At 33.1% G+C, this 11,338-nt stretch overlaps 1 protein-coding gene across 1 annotated transcript; it reads right to left on the bottom strand.

The window, feature by feature from the left end:
* Positions 1-10,207: 10,207 nt before the first annotated feature.
* On the bottom strand, positions 10,208-11,084 carry LOC111692432. The gene is made up of 2 exons (XM_023456441.1): positions 10,785-11,084; positions 10,208-10,731 (listed from the first exon to the last, which is right to left on the bottom strand). Exons 1-2 carry the CDS (start codon positions 10,825-10,827, stop codon positions 10,226-10,228), a joined length of 549 nt encoding a protein of 182 aa, XP_023312209.1. The 5' UTR covers positions 10,828-11,084; the 3' UTR covers positions 10,208-10,225.
* Positions 11,085-11,338: the final 254 nt, after the last annotated feature.

Here is an 11,338-nt window from a genome sequence, read left to right as displayed (position 1 = left end):
ATGCAACAATCTGTCCTTCATTCTGACTGTGTCCAGTTATTGAAAACGTATGTTCAATGATTTCAATATCAAGCTTCGACACTGCGTACATGTACGTACTGGTCACAAATCGGTTTTTGTTTTGTCCATAGCAGTTGTCACTATAGAAAATTACGTGTTTTTTGTAAAACATTCTTTCGATAAAAAATAAGCATATCCATCCTCCGATATATATCGTAAAATTGTATGAACTAAGTTTACTTTTATAATAAAAAGAACTTACTTCACCGCAGGGTGTTGGGAAGACAGCTTGTAAGTCATAAACCAAATCAACAAGAGATTAATCAGTTTTAGCAAGTTCGACGTCCAGTTTCTTCTCCACTCTTGACATTTCCTCATTTCGTATGTGGTTATCATATTCCAGCTGGAAATCTTTTTTGCCATTTTCATTTGAATTTTCATAGTTCGCAAAGAAGGCACACTGATCTTTTTTTTGGTGTATACCAGGAAATGTTGAAAATATTTCGGTAAATACATTTTTTTGCAATGGGCATATTGTTTTTTTCGCATCTTTATCTCATACAATCGATATAAAGTCGATATATTTAGGCTATCATCAATATAATCGCGACTAGATTGCGCTCGAAAGTATTGTGATTCGATTTTTGATATTGACTTAATGTGATCCCGAATAAATCGTTTCGTATCATTGTCCAATTTTGCCAGATTACCGTGCTTACCTCTAAGGTCTTCATCAATAAATCCTTCTGAGTGGACCCATTAGGTGACGACAGGTTTGTGATATGTCATTAAACAAGCGGCAAAGGATGCGACTAGAGTCGGAGAGATGGTTCAAAAGTTTATCACGTAGAGGTTTTGGAATATTTTCTCCTCCCGTCAAGAGTGTCCTCATGATTGACATACATTTGCCTAGTTGAGATTGGCATTTTTAGTGGGAGGCATCTCTTACCGAGTACATGGATGGCATAATTACCTTTAATTCGGGGTTAACCTCTGGTGGACATAGTATGTTGCAGTTATCTGGATAACTATATTTTTCTTCCAACTTTTCGCGGTCACAATAACGGGATGTACGCTCCGACTGGGGTGTACGTCTAGGTGAGCGAGAACGAAATCTGTGTCTCAGCGCGATTTAATCGATGCGATGTTCTAGTTTTAATAACCTCCGTAATAGCTCATTCCTAGAATGCCGCCTATCAGAGGAACGATTGCGTTCTTTTTCTGTTTTCGCATTTCTAAAAGAGAATCGTTAAAATACTACGTTGTTAGAACTTACCACATAGAAGTCTGCTGCGACAGCGTCTAGTCTCAGCCAGAGCCAATACATATACTGGCTCTGGTCTCGGCGATCCACGGAGAACGAATAAGTACGAGGGAGAGGGGACTTTTACATACTTTACAAACGTGTAACGACGAGCACGCAGGGGCGTACTACCTAGTTACTAGGTAGTAGACCTAAGTGATATCGAGGACATGAAATATAATTCCTCTTAAAAAAAACATTAGCATGATCAGAAAATTTCCGACATTTTTCATTTCCAAAATTTTCCAAACCCACAATAATACTGTCTTCTTTATGAAAGTTTACTGATGACTCAATAGCCATTTCATCGAAAATTAATATACAAACTTTATCCTGTTCTCTCTTCATTTTGGCAAGTCTTTTCAAGCGAGCAAAATATGTGAACATTTATACCAGGCCTCAATGAAATCTTATATAACAAGTTTGTAAGTAGATAGCAACTGATATCCTCTTCCGCTTAACTTATACATATAGAAAAAGCCTGTATTTTTTCATCTAAATAATATCGACGAGCTTTAGGATGGCCTTTTTGATTACCATGTTGTAAAATATTACTGAATTTTTCATATTTAGTATATTTTTCTGACGCCAAATTTGATAGATTTTTTGTCCTATCAATTTGTGTATTTCTAAATGGTTCTGGCTACCAATCTTCATCACCAATAAACCAAGCCGCACCTGTCCATCACAAGTCACAAGATTCTAAATATTGAGGACCGATTTCCCTACTTATTACATACACGTCTAGATCTCGGCCTTGTATTTTGGAACAGATGGACAAACAAGTTTTCCATCAACCAATCGCGTTAACGGAGAGTGAAGAATTCGCGGCAAATTTTCAAATCATTTAATTTAAAGTAATAAACTAACACCAACAAAAATAATCAAATGAAAAATTAGAAGTGTAAAATTTTAACAAAAAAACAAGTTTATAACTATTTTTATTTTAATAAAAAGGAATATGTTCTTTAAAAAATATTTTATTGCACTCTTAATATTATTTTACAAACCACTTAAGTATCACTTACAAATGACCAAAATATCAACTAGATTAGATTACATTTTTAGATTAGATTTAGATTTTATTTTTTTAAATAAAAATCCTAATATACAAATTATTTACCACTAGTACTTAGTAAAGATGTATACAGGATATATTCTTAAGGTGTCAGGAAACACGTGTTTCCTATTAGAATTAGTCATATAATTTTTCTTCTGACGACGGTTTTCCAATTTCTCTCTTCTTATTTGATTTTTTCTTTGTGGAAAATAGCATTCTTTGTGGTTTCATATTTTTGTTGCACGGTTCTTTTATATTCCTTTCTTCTGATCTTTATCGTTATTTGTCAATGTTATATTTCCAGATGCTTTAAGTACATTGATTGTATTTGCTATTTGTGTACCTTGTTTCATAATATAATATACTTGCTCGACATCATTTGTCTCATTAATTATTTTCTTGGAGAAATTTAAAGTATTGCACTTCTTTTCGTTTAAGATTTTATCACAATCTTTAACTAGTTTGTCTTTACTTATTTCTAGGACAATTGCATCCTCCATTCCACCATTTACTGGATCAACTGAAAACTAGCACTTTCAGTAGTCATATTAAGTTCAGTAATAATAAATTTTAACGATCTCTTGAAATTCCCTTTAGGTGTATAATATTGTGATCTGTTACAGACAAATATTTGGCTACGAACTCTACAGTCATTGTGTTTTCCTCCTGTTGCAATAAACTTGCAATTTGACGATATTTCTAGATTCCTTATCCATTCAAAAAATTTCTCTTCACGTTCAAATTGTTTAATTTCAGGAACTATTACTACTTTAATTTATGATTTTCTGATAGATGCAGGAGAATTTTGTTTTTTTCATAATGACTGAATTGACATAATGAGTACTCATATAATTGATTTGTCTTTACATACCGGATATTGTGTTCCTTTCTTTCGTGCCTTGAGAAACAATATTTGTTAATAAATTGCTTTCCACATTCTTTACATTTAAATTTCTGTGCAGGGGCTAAAACTGAATTTTCAACATCAAGTGGATTATTTTGTCTCACGTGTCGTTGTAAGGATTTTAAAGACTCGTATTTCTATAAACAATTGTTACAAGACGACATTATTGCATCACTATTTGTTGTAAGTTGTTTGTGATTGGTCTGTTCCAAAGCACCAGGCCGAGATCTAGACGCTTCTACTTATTACGTCCCAATTTATGAATTTGAGCCACCCTGTTGACAACAAACGTTTTCCAGGCATGAAGTTCTGAATCAATCCAAGATAGTGCTATCGTTGAATCGGATCATAAACAAATTTTATTGAATGAAATAATTAAAGAACTAATCACTTTATCGACTAAACGTGCGAGTAAATTCGCGCTGCTTAACTCTAATCTGGGCAAGGTAACCATTTTTAATGGTACGACTAGTGATTTGGTGCATAACAATCGCGTAAAATGTTTCCCTTGTGAATTTATAGTTCGAATGAATAAAGAGCCGCCGTAAGTATGCCTTTTTGCTTTCATCGCAAAAATCATTCAATTAAATAGCAATGTAACTAGAAAAACTTAGATTGTCTTAGTATTCGAATATTGTTAAATAGTGTCAAATGTTCACGAAAATTTTCCTAAATTGTGGATCGATTTGGATTTTCCATAATTGTTGTAACAAAATTTTAACTGTTATTGTAACTGGACCGATTAATCCTAATGCATCAAATATTTTTGAGATTGTAGAGAGTATTGAACGTTTAGTAATATTATCCCTGATTTGACCTTGACCCATTGTGTAATGTAAAATGTCATTTCGAATTCCATAAAAGTCCCAACATCTGCTACTGACCTTTTTCATATAATATAGTACTCAACTGGTGTATCAACGTTATAATTTATTATATTTTTGTTATTCGAATTCTATTTCCGTAATTCGATACCTGCGCTGCCAAGTACTGAACTTTCAATGGAGGTGCATTCTTTCCTTTCCTTTTTTTATTTGAGTCTGGCCTATTTTCAATTTCCACTATTATCTCCTCACTAGATTCAGGCATATCTGTGATAATCTCATTTTGAATTTCAACATCAATACTTGAAGCTGCTGTTTCTTCAACTTTAATTATTGTCTTTATTCCTATTTCTGTTTATAGGCAAAGCCTGTTACAGCTGCTGTTCCAGTTAGTGTTAACAGTTTTCGTTCAATAAGATTCAATTCCTTTTGTTCCCTTGTTTTTTTCTGACAGCACTCTTTTATTCTCGAAACACCTACAACGAAAAATTAATATAACATTATGAAAATACAGGGTGTGCCATTTAACACTCCCGAAATGAAGAAATTTATTTTAGTTCCGGAAACTGGGGTTGTTAGGTCCCTCGAATAGCTTCAAATTGCAGTTAGAATTGTTAGTTCAAATCTTTCTGTATATATATTCTTTGATTCCTAGAACGTGGAAATGCGGTCCATCTGTAAGATCATTAAATTTTGAGTAATTTTTGTAATATTCCGAATCCAAAATATCCCAATATTTACTTGTTCGACTTCAGAAAATATGCCTATCAATTATTGTCAATTAACCAAGAAACGTTTATTAATGCAGATGGAACAAGATTGCGAAAATTGGATAAAGTTTAAATTGACGAATTGCTCGATAAGAATGAAGAAGAACGCAGTTCCCCATCTCAATTTATATGTCCAAGAACCACTACATGAAATGCAATTACAATGTCTCCCTGCCAAAAAGAAACAAAAGACAGAATTTCTGGGGCCATTTGCAAGACATTACAGAAACTCCTTTCAGTCACATACAATGGAGCCATAAAACTGTTCAAGTGCATATTTTAGCAGTAATGAAAGATCATCTGGAGTAAACACAATATCAGTGACCACTATTGTTATTCGATAGTGTGGACTGTATAAACTCTTGTGCTGATTGAATACAACTACACAAATAGATTAATAGAATTTAGAACATGTCATCATTTTAATTTTATTTTTCAACAACAACATTTGTTTTCGTGTTACTCTGCAACCGTCTATATACAAACTTAGATTATATAAAATGTATTAACATACAAAATACTTCAACACACTCCCCACCTTGAACTATTTTAGTTCAATAATAAATACATGATACAAAGAATTGGCAAGTATGCTTGCAGTATACAGGGTGATTTTTAAGTTGGGTAAATCCTTCTACTGCCAAATAAAGCTAAGAAAAATAAATATTTTTTGCGTGTCGACAATTACAGTGAAATATTTCTTTCTGACTTTTCCATCAGCATGTAACTACGCTGTGTTGCGAAATCTGCTGCATGTAGTCGCACTGTTCCAGTGTTCTCTCGTTGATTTGACGTCTCGCAGCGGAAACTGCCGAAGTAACCTTTGTAATGCCACAGGAACTTTTACAAGTGAAAACAACAGAACACTATACTTTTAAAATTACACTTGTCACCTTTTTGTTTTTATTTTTATAAATTCACCTCGTATCAATTTGTTGTAGTTGTATTAATTGCTTGTTGAGACTGCTGAATGTATTTTCGGGCTAACGTCACTTCCACTACCATTCTGACTTTTGACTGTCAAGTTTTCATACAACATTTAATCACCAAGATGAGTCTACGTGAGTATACTGATTTTTACTGATTTGTTTATAATAACAGCTAGCACTTGTTTTTTAGGAGCAAAACTTACGATGTTGCTACTACAGGTAAACATGAGAGACTGGCTACCTCGAGCCCGGATATTGGTTTTATAAAATGTGCAAAATAATTGAAATTTACTATGGCAACATCACAATCATATTTTTGGAATTTTATTTTTGCAAATACTGACTTTTTAATGGACTTGTGATGCATGAACTTTTCAGATTCTTTGCATTTTTCTGCGTCTTTTGACACTAATTACACCTTTCTAGGTTAAGTTGAACGTTATGTCAAAATGTTACATATTTTTACAAAATTCACTTTAATTTTGATACATGGACTAATTCTCAGCATGTCTGTCCTTTATATGCCTTTCTGTACTGTCTATTAAACACCTTTTACACAGTCTTTATTAGTTTTTTCAGATATAAACGAAAGAAAGTTTTTGAGCACTCCGCTCCGACAAGCATTTTACAGTCTACACAACAAATTGACCTTTGGTTGGAGTTTAAACGCATTATATGGAATGATGAGGGTCTCTTACATACTGCACATATGATTTTACAGTCTAGATGCACTTTTATACTAACAAATTTACAAGATTTTAACGGAACAATAACTGTCAAGATTTATATGCTACATAAAATGTTTTCACCGAAGTATAGGTTCATTCCATACATATATTCTACCTCCAGGTACACTATGCTTCATTTACATATCAGTTTTATTGCATGAATCGAAAATATATGTGAAATACCTTCATCTAACGTCAGCGTCTTGTTAAAATTTCACTATAATGATTAAATGTCCTCATGCCAGAACTTTGACTTTTAACATTTTAGCATTGTTCTTTAATGTTCTGTGCAACATAATTGTACAACATGAGTGCATTTACATAATTTATAGAATATGCAAATTCAAATTTAGTTATCACTTTGACAGCTTTGACGTTTTGTCGTGAAATTTCAATCATTTACAAATTTTATTACTTTTATTATCGATATACATCCTTCATTTAAGTCTATGATAGTAGTACATATCCTGCTATTGACTATTTTAAATATATCTCATATCAGACTTTGGATTAATTTGATACTTTTTTGTATATATGAATACATGGCTATTGGGGGCTATTGTCTTCTCGCGCCGCGCCAATGCTNTGGTTGGAGTTTATATGGAATGATGAGGGTCTCTTACATACTGCACATATGATTTTACAGTCTAGATGCACTTTTATACTAACAAATTTACAAGATTTTAACGGAACAATAACTGTCAAGATTTATATGCTACATAAAATGTTTTCACCGAAGTAGGTTCAATTCCACACATATATTCTACCTCCAGGTACACTATGCTTCATTTACGTATCAGTTTTATTGCATGAATAGAAAATATATGGGAAATACCTTCATCTAACGTCAACGTCTTGTCAAAATTTCACTATAATGATTAAATGTCCTCATGCCAGAACTTGACTTTTTACATTTTAGCATTGTTCTTTAATGTTCTGTGCAACATAATTGTACATGAGTGCATTTACATAATTTATAGAATATGCAAATTCAAATTTAGTTATCACTTTGACAGCTTTGACGTTTTGTCGTGAAATGTCAATCATTTACAAATTTTATTACTTATATTATCGATATACATCCTTCATTTAAGTCTATGATAGTAGTACATATCCCGCTATTGACTATTTTAAATATATCTCATATCAGACTTTGGATTAATTCGATACTTTTTTGTATATATGAATATATGGCTATTGGGGACGGAGGTATGTGTCTTCTCGCGCCGCGCCAATGCTTCTTAAAACTATCTTTTTGGCGAGGTAAGAGAAACACGAAGTGAAATAATATATAGTTATGTGACATCATCATTACGCACCCAGTCCATAATTATATATTTTTTACGGCCACACATACAAATATGCATAATGTAATGAGTTACGGAAGCATTCGCGTCCTTATCTAAAATAAATATTTGGATAATTGATTTATATAAATAGTTCCGATTTCTAACATTATTCAGTTCTAATTTGAATGTACTCTTGATGTATTGTTGTCCAGCTGATAGAACAAATAAATAAGTTATAATTCCTAATATATATATCCCTAATAATTATAAGTGTTTTAACTGAAAAGAACCTGGACCATGGCCATGTTAGCAATAGGCCGGCCAGCAATAAAAACGGGCGGGCGGCAATGGCACCACGGTTAAACGTGAATCCCATGCCGCGCGCTCCAACAGTGTCTAGGTAGTTTAGGTACGTCATAATATAAAACNATATATGTTATGGATTTATATGTTATATGTTTATTGCATGTATGACATGTGCATGAAAATACAGCGGAGTAAGGAACGATCTAGTTACAATACTTTTGTGGAATGAGCTTCGCAGCTATTGGAGTTCAATGAGAGTCTCGTGTGCACACACTGAGTGGTTTTCGAGGTCACCTGATTTGCATTTGCAAATGCCCAGAGTCGACGTTCGAACATATCTCGTTCAGACGACCAATCTCCCCATCTTTTGGCAGTGGAACTGGCATGGCTCCGCAGAAAGGGACTCAGAAAAAAGTTTCGTTGTCGGCTCCGGGTCGCGCTGGTGGTCGCTCGGGTTGTGCTGATGCTGGGTCTGAAAATGACTGTTTGGCATTAATTGTCGCTGAATTGGCGTGTCGACGGGCAGCTCCGGGCTTCAGGTCGTCTCTGGAGCGGCTTTGCGACGGCAAATCGGAAAGATTGTCGATTTTGTTGCTTTAGCGGCCCCTGGCGGCGAATCCAGTGGAAATACGGCCCTTTTGGAGGCTGAACTATTGACAAGCGGTGGCGCCTCAGTAGATAAACTATGCCGCTTCAAACTCAATTTGCATAATTTTGGGTTGAAAATGGATGTCCCGGTAGACGGGCTCTGGAGGGGTCTTCTTGATTTTGAAGTTGACGTCCAAAAAGATATTCGTGGTTTAAAATAGTCGAAAATAAGGCCATCAATAGCCCACAGTTCATTCTGGCTCAATTTGCATAATTTTGGGTAGGAAATGACTGTCCCGGCAGACGCGCGCCAGGGGGGTCTTCTTGATGTTGAAGATGATGTCTAAAAGGGTATTTGTGGTTTAAAATAGCCGAAAATAGGACCACCGGTAAGTGATTCATATTATTTGGGCTACCCTGTAGCCTGCAAATGCATGCAAATAACTGCAATAAACGAGATCGGCCGTCTAAACTCGCCGAGGTCGACGGTAAGCCATTCACTTCGCTGTGGCCTCACATTCTCATTTAATTACGTGCAACATATTATATTTTTCTAAAGATGTCCATTACTGTTTCTACATACAAATTAGGTGCAATAATAATAATAAATAGGCAGTAATAACTGAGTATAATTTGCTGATGCAATGAGGCTATTCGAGTACAGCACGTTTGACTTTCAAAAAAATGTTTTTAAGTTTGTATATATATATAAACAGAAAATTGTTTCTATATACAAACGAGAAATTTTGACTTTAATCAAAGTATAACAGTTACAGTGTTTTTGTAAGTAAAAGTACAATAGTTAATGTACAGTGTTTTCGTCATCTACCGTAATATACAGTGACAATGAAAAGATCTATGTTATTTAGACAATAATTATTGTAGAAATAATTATATCTCGTCTGTTAGTGAAACAAAGTTAGTATATCAATGTTTTTTAAAGATTTCTTATTTATTCAAAAATAATTTATTTGAGCACTGATATTTTCAGTATGATATAATATTTGTTATATAATTCTGTTTAACATCTTGTTTCCCAATGACATATTCATAGTCGCAGTCGCGATTCTCGTGAGAATATACAGTGATCATGAAAAATTAGGATAATATTTAGATAAATATTTTTAAAATAATTATCCAATATATTATAAAGGTTTCTATTTGTATGGAAATCTAATTGAGCAAATAATATAATAATAATATTTATTATCTCCAATTTAAAGTACCATGGCATAACATTTGACAAACATTTTAGGATGATTTAATGTTTATAACATAATTGTGCTTAACCTCTTCTTAAACTATTAAAGCAAAGAAAAAGGAGTGGAAACTATCCGACATTACTCAGATAATTAATATTTCATGTTAATTAAAAAAAGTAACTTGTTTACTTTTAGGAAAATTTCAATTTATGAAGAATTCTTAAGAAAAAGCGTGTTGTAATTTAGGTTTAAACCAAGATCTTCAATCTAACTGGGAGAGCTACGGTTTAAAAAAATATAATAATTATTAAATATATAAAATTTATTTATAAATTACAAAAGTGCCAATGCGTTTCATGTGTAATAAATTATCAAAAGTATCATCATCAATGTTGCATTCTGTATCTACAGTGTCATAACCACAATTGTCACAATGAATGTGGCCAAGCGTATGATTATGAATTAAATCTATATACGCTACTGGTTCCTTATAACAATACTGATAACCTTGCAATAGGGTATTTAACCAATCATTATAGAAATTAACTTCTAATAAATAATTTTTACATTTTAAACATAATGATATATCTGGTATCACATTCATTGGACTCCATAATAAATATACTTGATTACATGACACAAAATCAGAACTGCAATATGAATCCATGAAACTGTCATCCAAGGTCCTTAAGTACGTCCGATAGGATTGAAATATGTCTGATCCATAACATTCGTCGTCTTCATTGAACTGTATGTTGGACACGGTCATCACATTCTGCTCTGATCGTGTTGGTAAAAATTTAAATCTTGGTGATACTACACAGCGATCTAAAACAAAATACTCACATTCTATTTACACACCCTTATTCAACTACAATTACCTTCGGCACTTAATTGATCTTCTATGGAATAACTCATTCTCATATTCTTTAACTTCGCTGGTGTTATGTCTGTTTATATAACAATATCTTCGAACATTAGTAATTCCCACTCTGACTAAATAACTAAATATAATCACTAAAGAGAGAGGTGTTCTATGAAAAACGAGGACTAAAAATGTTCTTAGATACAGTTGCATTTATACACGTATATGATTTAGTAACAATAACTGTATGTATGAAGGACATTTATAGAAAATTAATATTCTAGTAAGCAGATATTAGCAATTGACCTCTTTTAATTTTTTTAATGTATGAACCTCGTTGAAGTAATTCCGCTTCCCTATCACTCAGTATTATCATATAAAAGCAGACTCGACAATATTAGTGGCATTACTTCATCAGTCTCACCAATTTCTATACAACAACAGGTAAGTCTATAATCCTTTTATCTTCAATCTAGTTACTAAACATTTTAATTATTTATTCCTAGAATGGATCTTACAAAACTAAATGAACGGTCACTTTTAGCTTTCAAACCAACAAAGTCGATAAAA

The sequence above is a fragment of the Anoplophora glabripennis genome, unplaced genomic scaffold, assembly GCF_000390285.2.
Source record: "Anoplophora glabripennis isolate ALB-LARVAE unplaced genomic scaffold, Agla_2.0 scaffold1550, whole genome shotgun sequence".
Lineage (NCBI taxonomy): Eukaryota > Metazoa > Arthropoda > Insecta > Coleoptera > Cerambycidae > Anoplophora > Anoplophora glabripennis.
Note: the sequence above shows the minus strand (reverse complement) of the source record. Positions and strands in the feature narration are given on the sequence as shown.